The sequence below is a fragment of the Sebastes umbrosus genome, chromosome 2, assembly GCF_015220745.1.
Source record: "Sebastes umbrosus isolate fSebUmb1 chromosome 2, fSebUmb1.pri, whole genome shotgun sequence".
Lineage (NCBI taxonomy): Eukaryota > Metazoa > Chordata > Actinopteri > Perciformes > Sebastidae > Sebastes > Sebastes umbrosus.
In genome coordinates this window covers 12,995,408-13,020,098 of record NC_051270.1, presented here as the reverse complement: position 1 = coordinate 13,020,098, position 24,691 = coordinate 12,995,408, and the positions used below count along the sequence as shown (strand labels likewise).

General features: G+C 42.7%; 1 protein-coding gene across 2 annotated transcripts in view; it reads right to left on the bottom strand.

Moving 5' to 3' along the window:
- cd276 (CD276 molecule) overlaps window positions 1–24,691 on the bottom strand; it is a 74,865-nt gene that overhangs the window by 13,181 nt on the left and 36,993 nt on the right. The window contains exons 5-7 of one of the 2 annotated variants that reach the window (XM_037752444.1): window positions 12,839–12,976; window positions 8,481–8,522; window positions 850–888 (exon numbers count right to left, since the gene is read on the bottom strand). In XM_037752444.1, the coding sequence (XP_037608372.1) occupies window positions 866–888; window positions 8,481–8,522; window positions 12,839–12,976 (203 nt within the window). In that variant the 3' untranslated portion in view covers window positions 850–865. The remainder of the gene's footprint in view (window positions 1–849; window positions 889–8,480; window positions 8,523–12,838; window positions 12,977–24,691) is intronic. The other variant, XM_037752454.1, reaches the window with a different exon arrangement.

Here is a 24,691-nt window from a genome sequence, read left to right as displayed (position 1 = left end):
TCTTGTGACATCGCGAGAATCCAGCTGCCATGCAAGGTAGGTATTTTGGTGCATTTTAGATAACTGATCCAAGGCGATACAGTGAGGTCAGGGTTGTGGTCATGCTGCAAGTCTTCTTGTCAACAAGAAAAGTAAAACTACCACTGGGACCAATGTTTTAGCACAACAAAGTAAGGGAAAATGTCAGTTCGACCCTTGTTAAAAAGGAGAAGTTACTACTGTGTAAGTAGCAGAGAAACTATTTTTCTCCTCCAATGCTGGGTATATTTGAAGGAGTTTTTCTTACATATGTAATGTTCAAGATTGGCCAAACATCCACAAAAAAAGCAGTGACACATTGCTTAAATATAGCAAAAGGATGCTATTCAACTTATTATGTAAGGCTCTTATTGTAAACCAAAGCTAAAGTTGGCAGATTGAAAAGTTCATGAGGATGACACTGAATACGCACAATTCCAGACAGAATAAAAAACAAAGACACGACTCGCACCTTCAATGTTTACCATTAATCAGACTCTTACAGTGGCTTCGAGCTGCCCGGGGAATTTATGTTTGCGTGCCTGATAAAATGAAATAGATTTGTCATATCAGCCAGTGACCCTGTGATTCCTGAAATCAAAATGTCAAGACTTCTCATATTCCCGACTGTCTGCTGAATTAATGCAGCCTAGCCTCATTACAGCAGCACTTACCCATAACCTACGGAGGCACTGTGTCCTCCAGAGCATTACTGCTGAGAATACCAGGCAATTGTGATAAGCAGGAAAAGAAAATGTGACAACTGAGCGACACATAAAGACACAGGTGCGCTTACAGACACATAGATATGCATATTGGAGTCGTACTCACCTTTATTCTCTTGGCCTTAGCTTGACAGTAGTGTCATGGCTGGAAAAAAAGAGAACAAACAAGAATGAATACTTGAGTTTTTATACATCGTTTAAAGATCTGTGAGCAACACAGCTACTGTGGTCGTGCCAGCATCAACTTTGTCTATTGTCTCATGGACCAAAGCATCATTACAGGCTTGGTAGTTGTTATTGTGTCCCCTCCTCCTTCAGCAACCCTCCTCCTCCTCGGCTGCATCTCTGTGCACCAACCTTGCCATGGCTAACAGGAAGCAGAGGGCACAGCGCTTTATTTAATTAGTCACAGCAGCTGAGTGCTCATGTGGAACCAAACAGGGGAGGCAGATTGGGGTAGTGAGATGGATAGACACTCTCCCACCGGGCCTTGGCTGTGCTGTCAGAGGAGCGTAGATTACATGACAGAAGGGGGAATGAGGGAGGGGGGTTTGGATGGCAGGAGGATGTAAATGGCGTCTGTACAGAGGGATTCATCCCAAGAAAAGGATTGCCTTCACTCCTAAAGCACCCCTGTCCTCTCGCAAAAGCACTCCTTACACTGTTACTTTTGTCTAATACGCAAACCAGCCAGCGGTGGGATTGGCCTGTTGTTGTGATGCACAGCACTGAGTGGTTTGACTGCTTTTATTAACTGTGACAACACTCATTATTCCAAATGATTTAGGAGCTGCTATTTTTCTTCTATCTCTTCTGACAATGATCGGTTGGCCTTTTCCTCACGGACCAGCAGATAACCTCTGAGAGGTTGTAAAAGTAGCTCAGTGTGCAGCACGTCTTTGATGAGTTCCCTCCCAAACTCAAGGCAAAGGACGGAGAAAAGGAGAGAAGAAAGTTTCTCTGGCAATCTCCGTTTGGAATCTTTCTCGTGTTTAAGGTATGAAATTTGTAAGGGATAATGTACAACGAGCCGGTCATTATAAACCCCGACAGGTCTTGCATCGCCCTGAAGGGGTTTATTTCACAACAACAACCCGCTGGCTGTATATTATCCCGCTTATTACACAGCTACTTACTTAGGAAATCAATACTTTGATACGGTCTGTCAGAGTCCAACATCAGGACTGCGCCCATAGCAACTGCCTGTTATACATAGCAGCGGTCTGCTATACAGAAATAACGGACTGTAAAGCGCTGTGATTGACCAATCAGAATTGAGTATTCAACAAAGCCATGTAATAAATATAAATAACAGAAAGAAGCAACCACATTGAATAACTATTTGTACATAATTAGAGAGTTCAGTGTGAAACACACATGTATGTGTATGATTCATGCGACAGGAGGTTTATTATTTCCATTGTTATCCATCCAGTGTTACGTGGCCTTCAACATCATCTCTCAGGGTTCACCCTCGGAGAGAAAACACAGTAGTAAACATGTAGCTTGCTTAGTATGGTGCTGAAACAGCAAGGAACACGAGTGCAGTGCTTGAGTAATGTGTGCGCAACTACTAAGCAATGGTGTGCTGGGAGCTCTTTTAATTAGCGCTCTTGAAGTTATCCAGTGACCCACATCTAATAATGAAGGCAACATGAATGTTCTATTTACATATCTTTAGTCAGTAATGTGTGACCGTTGGGAGAGCCCAGTGGCTGAGTATGTGCTGCCAGTGAAAAGCGAGGGGCATGTCAAGCAGAGCTGCCTGGGGGCTGCTTTCCAAGGCCCTCTCAATTCAAACTGTAGTAATGTGGAATGGTGTGTTAGTGACCTGCAGGTCTGTCAAACTGGGTTATGTTAGAAGAATACTTCATGCAACTTATTAATAAGCCTTAGTCTGGTAATGCCATGTGTCCAAGAATTTTTTTTGAGTACGTCATTATAAGTCAACCACCTGCAACCTATATTTTGTGGCTTGGATAGGCTTTGTAAATTTATGACGATACCATAAAGATGTAAAGATGGACGACATGACAGCTCCCTAAAAGTGAAGCCAAAACATCTTGATCGCCCCCTGGTGGCTGGCTGCAGTTTAGGTCATAAAATCCAAAACATATCCCAAAAAACATTGGTGTTCGTAACCCGTGTGAAACCAGAAGTCAACGTTGATTTATTTGTCACATAACATTTGTAGTTAAGTAACATATAACTTCCGTAGTTATTTTAACCCAAACGACAATCTTTTCCTAAACCAAACAAAAATAGTTTTGTTGCCTAAACCTAACCAAGTTGTTTCCCGTGAAGACGGAAGTTTATTTTGAGAAGACTGTATGCAAGTAACGAGCGGAAATTTACACGTGTTGCTGGACACTTGTAGGAAACTGCACAAAAAATTAGGAATAACTTTCCGTAAGATATCATACGAACCGCTATATGTGGATATTCCCTACAATGCAGTTTTCATGGTTCAATGGACAGATAGTCAAATTGACTGTGTGTATAATGGATAAAATTCCCAAAGGCAATAAAAATATGCAATTCCATGGAACATGCAACCATACTGAAATATTTAAACAAGTTAATTTGTTCACTCGCGACGCTACGCTTTGATTCCCATGAGAGACACGGGATGGATATCCTGTTCCTTATGCATTAAGGTGCTGTGCTTTCATTGCAATGTGAATAACTCAATAGACAGGACAGAGAGGGATATAATAAGCAGAGAGGTGACTTTGACTCTGGTACAGCTGTCCTTGTTTCTGTCTGTCTGCTCAAGAGTCACCTTTACACAGCCTTAGCTAGCTAGCTTCTTAAAATCATTTAAGGTGATGAGCTACTGGGCTTGATGCTTTAATACGATTTTGGCAACTGTCATCCATCTTTCAGTGGTGGCCTTGGCATGAAGGAACCAGGATATGTTGAAGGGTAGGGCTTTTTTTTTGTGCTATCCAGCTTTATAAGGCCCGATATTCCCTAACCTTCCACCTTCATGGGACCTTGCCTCAGTTAAGAAGGGTTAATAAAACCGTTTTTCGCATGGAGCTCCCTTTTCATAGGGCGTGTCAAATTGTTCTTTCCGACAATTCTTTGTCTATGAAAGAACTGGGTCACTGACTAACACTCTCTTCCAGGGCCTTGTTGCTAAGGCCCGACTCCTTGGAGTCCAGGATTTAGGGAGACAGGGGCTAGTGCACACAAACCAAAGCCAGCTTCTGACAGGAGGAGCTGCACTTGCGTGACTGCAGCCCCCTCTAAACAGCACATCATGCTCAGATTACTGAGCACATTTCAGGGCGGAGGTGGGGAGCAAGAACTGTACACACTGCACATCTCTGCATGTGGATGTAGATTAGCGTGTAGCAGTGCTGTGTGGTGTCTGTGTCCCTTTGAATGTGTGTGCATGTGTAGACCTGTGAGTGCGTGTATGAAGGGGTTGCTCTTGGCTTTAGCACCTGCAAAGCCAAGAGCAGAATTTGAGCTCCACTGTTTGTTAAACATTATTTGCCTCCGCTGTAAAGGCAACAAAGGGATCCTACCCCATTGCAAATGAATGAGCCCAGGTCCCTAGTTATCACTGGTTATTGTTAAAATCAGGCTGGCTTTGAAAGGGGAGGCGCGCTCTCCTTTGGACAGCTCATTAAGATAACACACAAACGTGGCTCCCCATCATCCTGGGTTTATTAAAGTGGGGTTCATTTCAGCTCCTTTGTCTCAAGCAGGAACCTCTGCCTTTGTCAGCGCAATTGGAGCCAGATGGCAAAACAAAGCTTCCTGTCTGGAGTGCTTACAGAGTGATCTCTGAAGGCAGAGCCATTAACTTGATTTCACCAGCTCGCCGCCCACAACGTCCACCTGGATCAACCAGGTGCGTGGACGATGACGAGAGGCAGCGGGAGCGAAGGTGGCTGCAAGTTGCTGTCTTGTCGCCAGAGTACAGGTGTACTATAGTCTCCCAGCTCTATTCTGCTTTGACACTTTAGCTAAAGCTGAACTATTTATGCCTCATTTCCACTGCATGGTTTGGCTCGACTCGACTCAACTCACTTTTGGTGCCAGGTACTTTTCTCTATTTCACTTTCCACTTGCAGATAATACCCCCTAAGTGTAGGAGGGATTGTTAGCTGACCATCATAGCGGCACCGCGTGAAACTACCGTGACATCATCTTCAATGCGACACTTGTTGGATCCTTTCAACCAAACACAGGAACTTCTGCACTTCCTCACTTGTACGGCGTAGTTTTGCAGGCTGCCATTTTTAACTAGAATTACCGCCTCGCAGTTGTATGCCTCCGCCAATCAGTCAAGTTGCCTCCAGCCGTGTCTGTCCAAAATATCAGCACTTCATGTGTCATGGTTCTGCCCAAGGTCTCCACCTGTTAAATGGGAGTTTTTTTCTTGCCACTGTCGTGTGCATGCTCATTTATTATATAATAATAAATTGAATTCATCAATGTATCCTGTTATACATTTGTGTGAAGTTATCATGATTAGAATATGAATTCTTGAGTTATGGCCAAAAACATGTTTTGTGGGGTCACAGTGACCTTTGACCATCAAATTCTAATCAGCTCATCATTGGTTTCAGGTGGACGTTTGTGCCAAATTTGAAGAAATTCCCTAAAGGCGTTCCTGAGATATCGCATTCAAGAGACGGACGGACGAACGGACGGAGGGACGGACGGACGGACGGACGGACGGACGGACAACCCGAAAACGTAATGCCTTCGGCCACTGTTGTCCCCAGTAGTCCCGGAGGCATAAACATCTGGGTTGAGTGAATAAAAAACTGCCGCAATTGACGGTAGCTTGGCTATTTTAAAAATGGCAGGTTTGTGCAGGAAGTTCAGTGTCGTGCTATTGACAATTCACTCTGAACAATCAGTGGTCTGCAGTGTTTTAACTCAACCTTCTAGCAGTGGCTCAGCTCAATTGGAACCTCGACCGACGTGTTGCCAGAAACCGTACCAAGGCATCAGGTACTCTCCTCAACTTGTTCTAATGGAAAACCAAATAAGAGCAGTTCCGAGTGAGTCGAGTTGAGTATAGCCGTGCTGCACCATGCAGCAGAAATGCGGCACAAGTCTCACTGGTTGTGGGATGGCTGACCCCGCTCCTGGCTGCACAGATCTCTCTGAAACATTCATGAGAGAGGCATTAGAGAGTGAAAGTCATTGTCCCCCTTCACTCAGAGACTCTCCTTCACCTCTCAGCTTATTAAAATCGCATGGTATTAACTTTGCCGTTCACAGAAAGGCTAAATAATTCAATCAGACTAAAGAAGGAGTCAAATGAATAACTCTAATGACATTAACGCTTGAGGGAGAACTGCTCAGGACTGTGAGGGGTAGTCACTGAGGCTGGGCCGGCAGAAGAGGCTTGCTCTGCTTGCTAATGGCGAAATTAATTCTGGACTCATAAGGTCATAGTAAGCAAAGTATCACATCACTCTCATCACAGAAAAAGAAGCACACAGAAGTATTTTGTCCTGGTTCACTCGCGTTATAAAAAGCAAACGGTGAGCACTGAGAAAAACCTATAACTTCTTTCAAATGTTAAGTTATAGTACTCTCCTGAAATAGGTGAACAATACTGAAGAGGTATAAAAGGAATAGTTTGACATTTTGGAAAATATGCTCACTTGCTTTCTTGCCAAGAGTTAGATGAGAAGATTGATACCACTCATGTCTGTACAATAAATATGAAGCTATACAGTCAGCTATCCGTAAGCACAGCTTAGCACGAAGTCTAGAAACAGGTGGAAACTGCTAGCCCGGCTCTGTCCAAAGCATAGACTGTATATAAAGATGGATGACATAACACCTCCCTTAAAGTGAAGCCAGAACATCTCAATCGCCCCCTGGTGGCTGGCTGCAGTATAGGTCTTAAATCCCGCCCCCTCCATGTTAGTGGATGTGATATGGGCCAAACTAAAAAGTCAAAGTACACGTCAAATACATTTTTGTCATGTTAGGTAGTTCTTATCACGCTGATGTATGATCAAGTGTTCATTTTTCTGATAAGTTTGGTTTTTAATTAGTTTTTTTGACGCTATAAAAAGGGGTTGAGATGTCATGATTGACAGCTGCTCTGAGTGAAGTAATCCCGTAATCTCATTTGTTTAAACTGTACCAAAAATGACACATTGCAGTGTTATTGGGGGTTATGTGCTGGAGTATTTCTTGGCTATTCTTTCAACTTCTTTGGAGTATTGTCATCGTCATGGGGTTACTAGGCAACCAGCAGAACTCCAGCTTCAGCTGCACCTTGTGTTTAATGGTAACAGGCAATTAGTAACATGCTAACATGCTAAACTAAGTTTGCTGAAGATGCTAAACATCAGCCTGTTAACACTGGCACTGTGAACGTGTTAGCGCTTGCATTTAGCTCAAAGTAAATTGTAAAGCTATTTACTCTTTCCTCAGAAACATTATGCCCGCTAAATATCTTAATGTTAGCATTGTCATTGTGAGCATGTCGGCATGCTGACATTAACATTTAGCTGGAAGCACCATTCTACTTTAGTACAGCCTCACAGAGCCACGAGTATGGCTGTAGACTCTTGTTCATCTTTATTTTCTTGTTTAAATGCTCGAATTTGAACAGTCGTGAAATGTCTCTTTACCGAGGGGCAAAATTTCTAAATAAGGAATACAGCTCCTTCTGGGCATTGCCTTTGTTTAGTGATTCAAACTAGTTAGTTTTTAAAGTGTAAAGTGTGAATAGTGACTCACCAAACTCCACCTAAGTGGAGCAAAGGACCTTCACAGGTGATGTCTGTCCATTTTGCTGGATGATTCATCACAAAAATTCAAAAGCAACTTATTCCTACTGACAATAATATGCATAACACATTTCAGCCAGGGCTCAGTGCAAAATCAATTTGGCTTGGTAAACAGGATCATTTGAGTGCAGGACACGGCGGCGCCATCGTCGGCATTTTGTGAAACTTGGAACTTGTGGAACTTGTTACCATTAAATTTATAGACAAGATAGATTTCACTGTTATAGCCGTAGCTTTGGGGGAACGTATAATGTAAAACAGCTTGTTGGCATCACTAAATTAGTGCGCCCGTCTCCCTCTCTCTGCCTCAAACACTTAACACACACACACACACATAGGGGAAGAGTTATGCCACTGGGTTGCTGTGTTGAATGGATCCGGCGCCTGGAGCCGGTCTCATTTCTCACGTGCGCTCATGCTTCATCAGCGTTCACTCACACTTCAGTAAACAAACTTAACATTCGGTTTCTTTTGGGTCCTTACCATCCTGCCACCTGGACTCCTTTTAAAAGAAGACTAAAGGCTTAAATTGTGGTGGAATTTTGTGTTGTGTGATATTTTGCACCGTGCATGTAAATAACCTATGTGTGTTAGGAAAGACATTGCAATTCCAGATCACGCTTTCAATGAGATTTTGCACGTGTAGAATTAATTGCTCTGTTTACAAGCTCAGTCTGGTCTGCCCACTTGATCCACCCTCCAGTGGATGAACTGCACTGTTGCCTGTTCCTGACAGTGTTTACAGCCTTGCATCGTTACACTGCTCAGAGTGCTGAATGCAAACGATTAGACACATTTCCATATTTCAATATCGGTTTTAGCTAAAGGATGTGGAACTTTAAACGAGTGGATTTTCAACTGTGTCCTGCCACAAGCGGCTGTGCTAGCTAAAACATACAGCAGGTCCTCGATACACACAGAGGCTGAGGCTTGAAACAGGTGTGGATTGACTGACCTGTCTTTGACTCCTCTTCTTCCAGTTCCTTGGCCTCTTCAGCTGTGGGGGAGACAGAGGAGCCATTATCAGCGGGAGCCACAGTACAAAGGCAGGCACGCAATGCAGTCACTTCATCACAAGCCTATGGTGAGCTGATCCTTCACAGCTCAAAGGACAAGCCGTGGCGAGAGAGCTATATGACGACGAAGCTCCGCTCAATGCCACATCACACACACACACACACTCTCACACACACACACACAGAGCCATACCCACCCTTTAACCTCCTATCGAGCCCTTTCGCAAAGACAGTAATCACATTAGGCTTTAGCTGCTGGCTTTCTGAAAACCCACTGTCAACAGAGTTAGGGAGGCAACCCAGTGATGGCTGTCACACTTACAAAAATACACGTGGCATGCATGTGCGCACACACATACGGGGCTAAAAATAGGTCCGAGACAGAGCATCCAAGCGACTGATATTAATGCTATGACACGATTTTCCCAGCAATTGGGCTCGGGATTCAATATTTAGTGTCTGTCTGGTACATGAGATTGAACTGATAATTGAACAAAATTAAATGTCAAGGCGACACATTTCATTTGTTCATACGTTTGCCTGATTTTCTTTGACTTTGCCACCAGAGACTATAATGATTCAAACAGCCTGCATACAGTATGCATAAATCTACCCACACCACATTCTTCAGTTTCTCTTCCTCGGTGTTATGTTGTATTTTGAAATCCGAATTTATAAAATGACAACTGTAATCTTCATCTACATATATCCAAACTAGACATTTTTTTCCTCTGCAGAGAAGATGATATTTTGTTGGCAACTTTGAACTGAAATACCTGCCCGTTCTTTTTCCCAGGGCGTCAAATGCCGACACTTTGTCACGGCCGTCGGCGTTAGATACCGACGCACAAGGCACCCTTCAGCGTCAGTATGAGATGCACCGAGCTTTTTATTAATTACAATGTAAACCCATCTGCGTCAATATTAATGCTCAGCGAAAGTGCGCCGGGAGTGTGGTGAAATAGCTTTAAGAGTGAAAAGACGCACACCGGACAGGCAGGAGGGGGAGATGGATGTCCAGGAGAACGCTGTTTGTGTCCCATGCGTCACGTTACAATCAGCTGTTCGTTCATGTCCCCTGTTCACAACGTTCAGTGTCATTTTCACTGTACAAACGTAGTAGTTTTAAGCACAACCATATTTTTCCTAAACCTAACTACGGTGGTTTAATTGCCTGAACCTAAGCACATGTTTTTGTTTACTTCACAACATTAAGCACGTGTTTACTGCAACCGAAAAGAGTGACGCCAAGGGGGTCTGACAAAGCGTCGGTATATGACTAGTTGGGATGAGAACGCGTTGGAAATACCATTTTGAGTTAACCTGTTAATTATGTGTGAACTAACCTGTCTCACGACGGTCTAAGCCCAGCTCACGTTCCCTATTAGTGGGTGAACAATCCAACGCTAGGTGGATTCTGCTTCACAATGATAGGAAGAGCCGACGTCGAAGGAACGAAAAGCGCCGTCGTTATGAACGCTTGGCTGCCACAAGCCAGTTATCCCTGTGGTAACTTTTCTGACATCTCCTACTTAAAACCCCAAAAGTCAGAGGGATCATGAGGCCCCACTTTCATGGTCTGTATTCATACTGTAAATCAAGATCAAGCGAGCTTTCGCCCTGTTAATAATGTGTACACTTTGAGTGTAAAATCCACAAAAGCATCTTGGTAAAAAAAAAGCAATATAAAACTACTTTACTTCACATCTTCAGAACTGTATAGCGTAACATTCATATAGATGTGTGAGCCTGTTTACCTTCACTGCTTCATTCAACACCTCCAAATCGACCAACAGTCCCGCCACTGTGGCAGCAGTGGAAAATACCTTGGGGGACGGGGCTTTGATAGGAGAGCGAGGCTCATTTAAAGTCCGGGGTGAAGACGGGGGCATCCACGGGGCAGGGAGTGAGAACTGCTTCCCTTGTACATTGAGAGCGTTACAATTTGATGCCCCTGTTGGCTGCATCCCATGACGCGTGGGGGTAAGAAGAAGGGTGGTTATGACTCGAGCACAAAAGCAGGACAAACTGCATAAAAGACGAGAGAGTCGAGGGAAAGAAAGCTACTCAGTGAAGCCAAAAGACTGTTACTGTTCCTCATCATCCTCCCTTCTGCCTCTGTGTTTCTCCTACACAGCACAGCACTGCTGCTCAATCTCTTCAAACACTGCTGTGACATCATGAGCGTTTCAAATGTAAGCAAAAGCAAATGGCCTGTTGGTAAACCTATAGTACTATAAATACACTGATTAGCGGGCTTAATTAATTCATTTCTGCACCCGAGAAACAGCAGAGACGCCTTGTTTTTAAAACCTTTGTGCATGCTGGGACATACGGCTTAATGACAGCAGTGTTTGTGCTGCGTAGGTTTTTAATTCATTTTCTCTCCCTTTGAATATCAACTCTTGATGATTGAATTTTGCTCATTTAAAAAAAGACGACAGCTTTCTTTCGCCAATGTTTTGATCAGGGATTTTATAAATGTCTGTTTTTCGGAGCGTTTGCTACACAGACTTGGGGTGAAATACATCTATTTGTCTGTTATTTCATGTGAGTCCCAGGCACACAAAGGCGATCAATCAAAAGCATTTGGTCCGTGTTAAACCTGAAGGGTTAACCCGTGTGAAACGTGTGCACCACTGTGGTCAAAACCCCCTGGGGGAAACACTGCTTCCCTAATGACTTTCATCTGTCACACAGGGGAGATTCATCCCATGTCACCTACACATGATATCCAAGCAAAAAGTCTGATTAAATTATATGCTTGTCTAAATGTAAAATATGCTTCGGAGAAAGGGGAACAGCAGCCCTGGATATTAGATAGTCATTATGTAAGGAAGGACAGCAGAGAGGGATTAAAGAAATAAAATGCTGAAATGTTGAGATACAACACAGCCCCCCGGAATTGAGCTTCCACAAGCTGCTCCGCTCTGTTACGGTACACATTCGGGTGCTCCACATACATTATGACAGGTAAGAAAAATGACTTACTCACTCCTCCACTTTTACTGACCCTTCCACCCTCTCTACCCAGACACGGCGAAGAGAGAGTCAACTTCAATCTGGCCATACCCGGGAACGCCATTAAAAGATAAGACAACCACAATTAGGTTGCACTTGCCTGCTTCCCTGCCCTCCCCACAGCTCTGGATATGTGCATACCAATCCTATTTTAAGCCCCAATCCACATCTGTATTCATACAGTATCATTCTATCAGGAGTATAAAAGTCGGCATGATATGTGAATAAGTCAGCGTTCCCCGCTCTTCGGCTTTGTGCTTGGAAAACACCAGAAGACTGCAGAAGCATTGCTGGCAGGGGACAGAATGAGACTTAACATTTCAATAAGGTGGACAGCGGATGACCACATAATCAATCCCGCCTTCGGTGTTAGGGCTGCAGGCGGGAAACACAGCTCCTATTCCACCCCACTGAAGAAAATGGCCCCATAACCCTGGGAGCCTTTTTTGCCCGTGGGAGGAACTGCATTATATTGCTCTCTTTCCATTTCATTTGATTTCATATGTTCCATGGAGCTATTTACTCTTTCCTCTGAGTCTGTGTCACTTCCATATTTATTTTTAAACCTCTGGGCCCTGGTGCAGACACTGGCTGACCTTTATTTAAATGTCTCCTCCACTCTGAGCGGATCTCATTACAGCAGAGCTGGTGGCTCTGCACTATCTATCTCATTTCAAAACTTTTTCTCTTTGCACTTGCGGCGATCCTCGGCTATTCCGCAACGCTAATTACTGGACCCGAGTAATGATGTTCCTCTTTGCCGAAGATATGTGTCCCACCATCCGAGATCCTGCCCGTACCCATTAAGCAGAACTCCCCCTTGGATTCTCAGAGTTCCTTGAGCAGTTAAACATCTCATCACTGCTTTCTGCTCTATCTCTCCCGCTCTCGTTGTGCCTCCCACATGATCTAGGCAACATGTCGCAATTATGCTTATCATCTACTGGCCCGCTATGTGAAGAGTTTAAGGAGTCATTCTGCATTTTAATGAAGGCCCTGCGAAGGGTTGAAAGGGCCTGAGAGCATGATAGGTTAGCATCCATTATTCAGCAGGCCCTTGGACTGTGTGCACAGTAGGCTAACACAGTCCGAGAAAAAAAAATCGGGGAAATCATTTCATGGCTTTATTTTTCTGTGCATACAGCTCCAAAGTTGCCGCTGCTCTGAGATTCACATTTAATATTGCCCTTAATGAAGGCAAGTCGGCCCAAAAACATGCTTTTATCTAACCTCAGAGCCAACTCTCCCCCTCCTCCTTCTCTCCCATTCCCTCTACCTTCTCTCCTGGCCTCCTCGCAGCTCTCCTTGATCTTCCTGCGGCAGACAGCAGCCAGGGCAATGAGCAGCACCAGCAGACACACGGCCAGGCCAACAGTTACCCACAGAGCCACCGGGGGGAACGCGATGTTCTGACCTGAAGCAAAGGGCACAGGGAGAGGGGGGAGAGAAGGGAGAACCTCATTATTCACTCTTGCAGAGCTAAAATAAGAGCACAACTGTCACGGCTGTATCCATCACCATTATTTCACCATTTGACAATTTTGCTGTCCGAGCTCGTTGTCATGAAAATCCTGAATTATCCAGACTGCAGAACATGAACCACAACATGATGACACATCTCCATCAGCGTCGTCACACGGCATCGTCTCCGTATAAGGTTTGACTTTCAGAAACGGCGAGACCGTCAGAGAAAACCGAACTACGTGTGAACCTTTGCTTAATGTGAACGGAGTTGGAGCTTCTATACTAGTGTCCAATTAAGACACTTGAGTCATTCAATTGAGACCAGATGGCAGATAGCTAAGCAGGCGCACAAGACTGTGTTGTCGTTTCACTCAAACAGCATTGGCACAGCATTAAGAGGATGTTGGCGCTAACTATCCCACCCCCTGCCTTCTGCTACGCATTGCTCAGATGTCTGAAGTTCTGACGCGTTCGCTTTAATATTCTCTAACTTCTTAATATCTATAATAGAATTTTCACTCTCTAAACGGGAAAGAAATGTCAATATTCAGGGATATATTTTAAATATGAACAAGTTAAAAGAAAAAAAGCGAATGTGAACGGTACATATTTCACATTAAATTTTGATTTTTGATTTTTTTTTTTACGAGTACAATGACAGTGAGAGTATATCTTTCAGCACTACACTAAAATTACTTTGGAGACAATTAGACATCGAATTGAGTGAGAGTATGTTGGCAAACTGCAAGCTGATGAGGAGGAATAAAAACTGGTCAGCAGGACAAAAAAGATATCAGAGACGAAGCCAAATTTCCCCGGGGTATTGAAACTGAACAGAGGGAGAAGAAAAGAAAACAGCAGAGCCACTAAATAGCTGTGAGCCTGGCTGTAGCACAAACAGGCCTCCCTCAGAGAGTGCCCGCTCTGGGCAGATAATAATAAAAAAAAAAGACTGAAAAATGACTGGCACTGGAAAGAGGAAATGATGAAGCATCTGTAAGGACTTGGCATCAGCTATGCAGACAGGCTACTGTGCAGCCTAGCCAAGATGGAGGGCAAATAGAGGCGTCCTTTTGGAGGTGATGGATTCTCAGATGGAAATCCAGTCCATCTGATGCCGTGAAGCAAATGTACCTGATTGTCCAACGAAACAGAGTTAATAAAAGACCACAGAGGGCCATAGAGGAGAGGAGGAGGAGGGACATGTACCCACCAATGATATAAAGGGGTCATTTTAAAGTCTGTTCAGCCTTTATTCTGCTGTTGTCAATTGGTCAGTCCACCACTTTGGTCCAGTCTGATATATCTCAACAACTATTGGATGGATTGCTATGAAACTTTGTACACAGACACTTGTGGTCTCCAGAACATGAAGTCTAATGACTTTGATGATGCCCTAACTTTTCTTCTAGCCTCAACATGAGGTTTGTTGTTTTAAGTGAAATGTCTCAACACCTATTAAGGGTGCGCCGATCGATCGGCCGCCGATCGTTATCGGCCGATATTTGCTCTAAATAGTTTGATCGGTGGTCTCTATAAAAGCCGATCCGAAGAGCTGATCAGATGATGCAAAACATGTGAGACAATTACTCTACACTGCGGTGTTTAGTGCTAATTTGCAAATGTTAGCATGCGAAAAAGTTGAACTAAGATGGTTACCTGGTACCTGATTGTTTGCACGCCGGCAATATTTGCACTATCTGTTTATATCATGTTTATTTTTTGTTTACAGCTTCTATTGTATATTGGTAGAATTTCAATTTTTTTATTCTTATTTTATATATTATTTTTATTTATAACGTTTTTATCTATTCTCTTGTTATTATACTGCTTATTTGCACCAACAAAACCAAAGCAAATTCCTAGTGTATACCTCTTACACCTGGCAATAAACACGATTCCGATTCTGATTCTGATTCTGATTCTGATTAAGATAGTAAACATTATACCTGCTTAACATCAGCATGTTAGCATGAGGACATTAACATTTAGCCCAAAGCACTGTGGTGATTAAGTGCAGCACCACAGAGCTGCTAGCATGGCTGCAGATTCCTAGTTTTGCTATTAGTACTCCTTGGTTAAATGGCAGTAACATATTAAAAAGAATGCCTCCAATATAATATAGAGGCAATTGCTGCAGAGGCATTTATTAATGTATATTACATGTTATGTAACTATTATAATCCAATGTTAAGGTCACCGAAATGTGCTTAACCATATGTCTATTTCAAGAGGGTCTCTCGATACACAAGGCACTATAAAGACTCTGTGGTGCTGCTGCAAAGCAGAATAAACAACCAAATGTCACAGAGAAAGGATAAAATCTGGAAAGTCAATCTTGTCATTTTGATGAAGCTGCGCATGCCTCCCCAGGCTAGTCATGACTGATGATGCTGTGGCTCGCTGTCCACCGAGCCCTTCACTCTGTTATATTTAAAGAATGACCATCTGAGAGCCACTTCGTACGAACAGCGAAAAAACACAAAACATGTATGAAAGAGGACTAATCATACGCAAGCTGTTCATGTCTCATAAGTCAGAAGAGTAACAAATGCGTCTAGCTTTTTGTGACGAGTAAAAGAAGACGCCGTGCTCTTTGCTTTCATTGTCTTTCTCATTCCCTTTTTATTCTCACACCTTCCCACCACACTCTCCCTCCCTCAAGGCAGACTGATAAAGACAAATGCCATAGTCGGCTATCATTGCTACGCCGGGGCCCAAAGGGCTGCAGGATCATATTTTTCTTTTTCTCTTGTTTGATGATGTGATTTTGTTTTCTTCAGAAATAGATTTGTCTCTAATGGCTCTGTTTACCTATCCTCTCTTTCCCCTTTTCCCTACTCCCTCAGTGCAAGGGTAAGGATGGAGTGCTTTGGGCTGCACTGTCACATTACCTAGAGTCTGCAGACTTCAGAGCTGCACCAAAGAGGGCAAACTTCACTTCACACACGTTTTCTCGATACTGTGAATGTGAAGCATACATCAGGATACACATCAGAAAAGTGTGTCTATAACGAGCTGATATGATACGATAGAGAGTGAAACAAGACAACCATAATAATCGATTTAAATGCCACACACTCACCAGGGTTCCTGTATTTACTGATGTCAACACTCAATTGGAGTTGATTAGTAAACATAAAATGGATAGAGGCTGACGTATGTACAGTATGTACCCTGTCAGTGTACATGAAATGACACTATGGATTTAGTCGATTTTTTCATTTTTTTTGTCATTTAATTTACTGCCACATGAAGCACATTCGAACTGCATGCAGCATTTATGAATTTTGTTATTATTAGATTCTAAATGTTTGATGTGTGTCACAAATCTACCTTGAATAATTTCATAAAGTATATCAATTAGGGCTGGGCGATAACTCGATATGATAATTTATCATCTTTCAATGGAATCGTATCATGATGAAATCATATATCGAGATATCGCGATACACAATTACAGTACGTCGTCTAAATTACAATAACAAGCACATACTGACTCAAATTTAGGGCTGTCCCAAATACAGTTTTTTGGGCTTTGAAGCTTCGGTGAGAAATATTCAAAGGTATAATAATTAATGTTGACTTTGAATAATGTTGAGAGATGATTCCTTATTTCTTGGGTTATTTGGGGATTTATACATTATTATTACATACTTATATATATATACTTTTTTATAAATATATGGATATAAAATAATTAGAATAATTAAAAACAAAGCACTCGAAAAGTGATCAAGGTTAAATACCATGGCAACAGTCGAAGCAGTTGAAGTGAAGCTGTTCAAGTTTCACTTGAAACTGTTATGTTCATTTTGCACTAAAGTCCTTAATTAAATGGTAAAACACTCAGTACTTTTCATTTTCATGTCAAAGTATTTAATTCCCAGAGGAGTATACTAAAATAGCCTTTACCATGTGGTAAGTTCATATGGACTATGTATTTATTACATTACCAGAAAACATGCTATATTGTGATATACAGCATATCGTTATCGATGTATGAAATGACGTATATATTGTGATGGAAGATTTTGGCCATATCACCCAGCCCTAATATGAATCATTTTTGGTCATATAAAATGCCAAAATAACATGTGGAGGTCACATCTGTCTCATACATTACTGACAGATCCAGTAGGTGTGCACAATTACAGGCACAATATAATGCACATCCAATATAGCAGCCTACTTAAAATCAGATTTCCAGAAGTTCATATTTTATTGAAACTCTGTCTGCGGGGCATTGAGTCAACACTATGGCAGCTTTAGAGGCTATAAAATAGTGTTGTTGTATTATGTTCTATTATATTGTACATATACGGTGATGTGTTATTGTGGCCATCCCTTGCAGCTTATTTCGTTGTTGAGCCCTATCAAACTTGTATATAAAAATGATATATAATGAAAAGGCACAACTGGTAGCTACAAATGCACCTTCAATTAATGTTTGCAACATTTTTTTACTGGTTCTATCGACCACACCTGGAGCGCATCCTCTGCTGTTACTTCTTATAGGTGGTGCTTCGCCGTAGGTGTTTTGTGTATCATCGGAGGCCACAGCAGACTGCTAAGGTAAAAATAGATATTTAATGGGGGCAGGCAAGAGTATGATAAAACACCACCTCCATATGGAGCCTCTAACACAGGGCACATCACCAGTGAGGAATGAGGCTCCCTTAGTCTCTGGAAGACACTATAGGGGACTCGCAAGGGGCCGGCTTAGGTATTGTTTGGGCTTCAGTGAATGTGAGAGCCAAGATTTGCAGGCATTTTTACAAGCCTGAGTGTTTTCTCTCCAGCACCTTTGGTGGAATAAAGTGCTCCTAAGACTCCCTTGCCTGTCATCTTGGTTCTGCAACGTGAAGACGGTGGAGATCAAAGCTGCTTTCTCTCCAACTGTCAGCCCAGTTTTACCTGCCTAGAAGAAACCTAGCCTCTTAAGCTGTGACCAAAGGAGAATAATGTCCCTTGACAGAAGGATGGCTTCAGGCTAAAAAGAGCCTCAAGGCTCATTGTAGACAAGCTGGAGGGATGAGGAAGAGGAGAGGAAGAGTCAATTAGGTTTTTCTTTCATTGTCAGGATGAACAACCTGACCTTATTCTGCCTGGTTGTGGAACTAGAGGAAGAGGTAGAGAGGGGACCTGTAGAGGAGGAGTGTTGATCAGAGACGAGCGAGGTGGACTAGGGGCTAGCCCTGGGGTTGAGCAGCAGCTGGGCTCGGCCCTGCTGGAGGGTCTGTACAGCCCTGGAGACCAGAGAGGCACAGCCAAGCCCAGGACTCGAAATAGGCTTATATATCTCTCTAACAATGAGTCACATGGCAGAGATAAAGACATTCATTCAGACAATACAGTAAGGCGGGGAAGAAACAGTAAAGTGAATGAGATATAAAACTCAGTGAGACAAAACAGGAGCTCACACTTAAATCACATTCACCCAACACTGGCGAGGTGATTGATGCATACTAGCTCAGCGAGTGCGAGCAGGCTCGCAGACGTTGCTGATTTAAACTTCTTTATTCAGTTTCCGTGTAGCGCCGCCGAAATCTCGCAGGGAAGAGATTGGCAGAAACAATAACAACGGTGCTAATGGAAAGAAGATGGCCTCTGTGTCAGAGGACACGGATTAGCCCCGAATGAAAAACATGAGCATGAATATTAGGATTACATTGAACGAATGACTTTGAATTTGTTTCAGCTTCAGTTTCAATTACCAGCCTTTTATTATCAACCTCGAAGGTGTCCATCAAAACCTCACTCGGCCCCCGGCGTGAAAAGCTTGTGACCACACAGGCACGCCGGCTGTTCTTGCGATATTTCTAGGAAACACCTCTTCTCTCTGGGAGAGGACGAGAAGCTCGCTTGTGGAGGGAAAACTTGGCAAACTGAGATGGATGGCGACATGTTTTTGTCCTGTCAGCATCTTTTGCTCTGAGCCTTCTCTCCTCTTTTTGCATTTCAATAAATTGCTTTTCAGCTAGATGCTACCTCACTGTCTTATTGGCATGCAGGGAGGCAATGCGCTCGTCTCCAGGACGACCCGGCGCCCATTTACTTACACAATTTGTCTGACATTATTGCCCTTCCCTTGACGCCGTGGGCTCGTGGCAAACACGAGTGTATGATGTGCAGACGTGCACATTAAAACAGAGTAATGGCTCTGCATTTATAGGAATAAAGTTTCTAACAGCCCTCTTTTTTTTCTCAGCGGGAGAACTATAAAAGCCATCTGGTGGTGGTGGTTGGGAGGGGGGGGTGGTGGAGGGTGAGCAGGAGGGTAAGGTGGATGAGTTAGTGAGTCAGTGAAGGTTGGAGGGATGGGGTAAGCGGGTGAGTGACCAAGCGACCCGAGAAGGGGGAAAAACAAACGGCAGGCATTGAGCTGGTAACTACGTGAATGCAGGACTGGGCTGGAATCACAATGAGGTTTGGTGGTATGAGTCCACTCTCAACTCATAAGCTGTCTCTCAGACATGTCAGGCTGCTACTGACCTTTCTTCAGTGGAAAGTTGGCTCACAGTCCAGAGGTACTCTGCCTATAGAGCAGTGCTATGGATTTAGAATGATGAGCTGGTGTGGTAAATCAGACTTTAATCTGATTGATCCACAGGTGAATATTCCCCGCCAACCAACGGGCATACACTACTGACAGAGGTTACAATGAGGCACAGAGATGGATTGAGTTTGAGTTACCATTGACAGATCAATGCAGGATATGGATTTGGATCATTGTGGCTTGCTGTTACAAAACAAAACAATGGGGCCGTTGGAAAATGAGTGACTTCCAAGCAATTAAAAAGTAAGTTACCAGTGTAAATCAGGAGCATCTAGATGTTTGTGAAAGTGACTTACAATTAACCTGACCCGCCAACCAGAACCATCTGAGAAGCAGTCATTAGAAACTATTGTAGGCGGCTGTGGCTCAGAGGGTAGAGCAGGTTGTCCACCAATCGGAAGGTCGGTGGTTCGATCCCCGGCTGCTCCGGGTCACATGTCGATGTGTCCTTGAGCAACCCCAAATTGCTCCCGAAGGCATAGCCGTCGGTGTGTGAATGAGTATTTAGATTAGATCCCGAGCAACCTTTTAGTCATATTACTAAATCGTGTGTGCATTTTTACACACACACATACACATTATTTAAAACATACATGCACATATATAGATATGTGACTGTCATTAATAATTCATGTTTTTCCCCCCAAATAATGTCATAGTGCCATAAAAACACATGAGTCAAACTGAATTATTAACTGCCAGGAAGCTTTTTGTATGTTACTACCGTATACAACGAGACCAACGTATGACATTCACTGATTTGTCTGGGAGCGAAGCAGGGCGAAGCTAAGTCACAGGTATATTCAAAGGGATGATTTCAAGTCTTACTCAGATATGCCAGGGGTAAGGTTAGAGGGAGTTTTCTCATCTTTACAGTTGAGGGTAATCCCATACCCTGTAGACTGGCTAATTAACTGAATATACAGCTCAGAGCCAACTGTATGGTTGTCGTGTTAGCAAGGCAGAGGCTACGTTACAGGCAGAGAGGTGTGAGAATGCGTAACAGCTCTGTGCTGGAATATATAAACAATGGCCTGAGGTAGAGGTGGGCAGTATAAAACCAGAATAAACTTCACACTGGTGGAGATACGTGCCCTGATGTGGATCTGGCTACACCTTTTGTTCTGGTACAGAATGGATATTAAATGTCACCTTGAGCATCAGCTTACTGCAGGTTAACCGGCGAGCATACGCTTCCCTTTTACACTGAAACAAATGCACATTTGCATTCAGACGGCTCAATAGAGACAGGAGCAAATCATGCGGAAAACATGTCAGCCATTATGAGGAATGTTTGAAAATGCACTCCAGCTCTGCCACAAGTAGCACTGGCAGCACTAGTGTAAAAAAACATGTCCCTGTCCTAATGATGAGACAAGACAGATGTGGAAGGACGTGGTGAAAACATGAAAACACAGGATCCTTGATACATAAAACAGACTGGCAAACATTTCACCCAAAACAAAATCCTGAACTTTTACTGCAGCTGTTGTGATAAAGTGAAGCCAACGACACACACACACACACACACACACACACACACACAGCTGTGCAGTGTGATAAGCTCTTAATTTCCACCAGGTATGAAACTCTCCTCCACAACTGCTATAAACTATTTTAATAGTTAATTGATCATAACTTCAGGTAATAAATTGTACACCAGAGCCTGTCCTGCATTTGAATCACATTCGATTGAAATTATGAGAAAAAATATATAACATCAATATTCAAAATATACTGTGATATACTGTAAATCCTACTGCCCAGTCCTAGTCTGGGAGAAGGATGAAAGTGGGCAACAACCGGTCTGTCTACCTCATCTAACACCGGCCCGGGCTGGCTCTCTCTCAACATCTCCCATGTCCCTCCCAGCCCCACTGGGGCCTCAATTAAAAACTCCTCTGATGTCTAGTAACTGACAGAGACTCCATCACTTCCACACATCCCTCTCCACTGAGAGTGGCATTAAGATGTTGGAGGCAGAGTGGACTATTGATTTTCTTTTTTTTTTTTTTCTCTCCGGTTGCTCCATTTCTTCACTAGGCCATCTTTGCAATGCAGGCGGAACTTGGGTGCAATACTCAGTTTACAACACTGTGTTGTGTCTACATTTTTAATTAGCTTTAAAGCAAGAGCTGCCTGATGAGATGCTGAGGATGTGTAGGAGAGAATCACTAGTGACAGCTATCAGTACTGAAACAGACTATCTGGCTAGTTGATAATGCCAAGTAGAGGAGCTGAGAGCAGAGTGACAAGGACAAATAGCTATGAAAGGATTAAAGAGCCATTTAAAACAAAGCGTATGCATTGATCCTGCTAAACAAACCCAAATTTAATTCTTCACCTAAGCTACATCTTAAACCTCTTAAGGCAGTATTAATTATTTTTTTTAGCCCTGTGGGGCATTTGTAATAAGCTGTAAACACAACATTGACATATTATCATCTAAACAAGCTGTTATGGCAAACATGTTAGCAAACGGTTACCTATTTACACATCCAGCATACATAGAGTAATATCAGCATTCATTTGCAGTTGTGTTTCTGGCCACCCACATAAATGTAAGTCCAATATTCAATCTCCTTGTAGCTCTGTTTTGGTCTCCACCAACTCCTGGGAGACATACCTTGCTCTTTAGCTGCTTAATGCTCCATTTCTCACCAGCTACTCGGCTTATATTGCCACCCTGCCATTTGGTGCTCGACAAGTAGTGTACGTTGAGTTTATCAGAGCTTTTGTTGCTGGAAACGACACGGATGAGAGCGGTGAGACTCAACCAAACAGTAAAATTGTGGAATGTGGATGGCCCTTTCTAGAGCCAGTGTTTACGTTGTCCGTTCTGGGCTACTGTAGAACATGGCGGCCGACTCCGGGAAGAGGACCCGCTCCGGTTAGATATAAATGGCTCATTCTAAGGTAATGAAAACACAACAATTCTTATTTTCAGGTGATTATACACTAAAGAAAACATTATAATATTATATTCCATTTCTGCCAATAGATCCCCTTAAATGCTACACACTATTCCTTTAATCAATTGTCAATATAAAAATTGATTAGTGCTGCTTTAAAATGTGATCCTGAACATGCGGTAATTTTATCAGTAACAGTAAAACAATATTCAGTCCCTATAATGGAGAGCCACACTAACATGGTGGATGAGCCACAACTACATTGTGCTCATTCCAGTGGCTCATTGCACCAAGAACAAAGTGCAGCCTGAAACTCTCTGCAGACAGTCTGTGAAGTGCACACCTATTTCTGAAACAAGTCCTGTGTTACATCAGTATAGTGCAAAGTGGGTGAGAAATATCACCCAGGATATGAACTTTAACATGACACTTATTGAACCATCCATTCAAGTGTTCATTTGGAACACACCCAGTAGTTGCACTAGCTTTGTAATAGTCTTTCGCGTTTGCTTTTTGTCTCTTTAGATTGCTATGAATCTGTAATGGGACAGCTAAACAGCATTAACACTAAGTCCTTGTATCTAGTGTGCTCTACTTATAAAATTACCTTATCTCTTGCATTTTTTTTTTTACAGCCACTGTTGATTATGTCTGATTTAAAGTATCAATGTTTATTTATGAGGAAACAAAGCCATAGCTCAAATCCACAGGACGAGTTGCTGCTTACACGATAACATCTGAAAACAAAACGACAGGATATAGGATTAACCCAATGTCACAAGGCAATGCCTATCCAAAACATTAAAGAGCTGCCTGGACGTCTTCAAAGAGCGCAAGTTCTTAGTATGCTTCTCCCTCTGCAGTATTACTAGGAGAATATATAATGACAGATTTTTTTAAAAGACATGTCTCTGTATGTCTTTGCCTAGGGCTCTCATTATAAAACAGCATTTCTCATTTTCCTCCGCTGCAGTCTTTGGTGGTTACTGGAGAGACAGATGAATATTCTCAAAGCACTCAAGCTAGGCCGGGCTCAGACTTTGGAGAAGGTCAGCTCGTTCCTGTTAACCGTTCATCTCAAGAACAAACCTCTCCACATAATTGCACTAGAATTTGCTTAGTTTGAATGCAAATAAACAAAAACACCGTTGAAACCACAAAGCTACTGCCTCCGGGGAGGTCAGAGGTCAGGTTTAGCTAACAACCCTAACGCTCTCGGTGCAAGCAGGGATACAGTATCTTATTTGAGGACATTTCTCAGGGCAGATTGTTACCAGCAAAGGGGTTCAAACTCTTTCCCTATCATCAGTCTTCTGCTAAAAGAACAGTGTAGATTGTGCAAGTTGGTGGGAGGAGACATCTAGTTTACACAAAGCAATGTATAACCCTTTTATTATATCTAATTTAAACTTTTACAGTCTACTTAGTACCCTTATCACACATCTGGCTGGAAGGACCTAACATTGCTTTGTTTCATATTGACATTTTTGCATTACCCTGTATTGCTATCTTAAATAAATGACTGCAATCTGGAGATCCATCGTGATATCAAATGATTAAAAAGAGACATTTCAAAGATTTTAGGCTTTTAAATGCTAAAACATCTCTCCAGTGTCCATTACGAGCTCAGCTGAATCAATACATATAGCCCCTCTTAGAAAATCCAGTCATTTATTGAGTTTAAACCATAAAACAGTTTCTTCGCTCACTTTTTGATTGAGTGTGTTTGAAGTTCTTGTAAAATACCTTGCAAACCAAAACCACTCCTCAAACTGGTAAAAGTATCATTATTTATGACAGAAATTACATTAAAATGTAACATTTATGGCACATTTACATTCTTTTTTTTATTGCAGTCATTTCACAAAAGCAAAAAGCTACTCGGAGCTGTGCTTTGACAGTTCCTTTAGAAGAGTCATTAACAATGCCTCTAAGCTGTTCCAAAATCACTGTCAAGTACGGCTTCTCATGGCTTATTGCTTAAATATACTTTGTCTCCTTCCAGCACTTTCAAAATATGATATCTTGGACAGACTGAAAAAATGACTCTGTAAATCTCTCTCTCAGTGGAATACAGCTAATCACAGTCTCACAACTTGTGCGTAGCTAAGTCATTTAGCCTGAGAAAATGCTCAGCCGCTGGCTGAGAAAGGAGTCAGGGACAATATGTTCATACCAGTGTCCCACAAGGGTA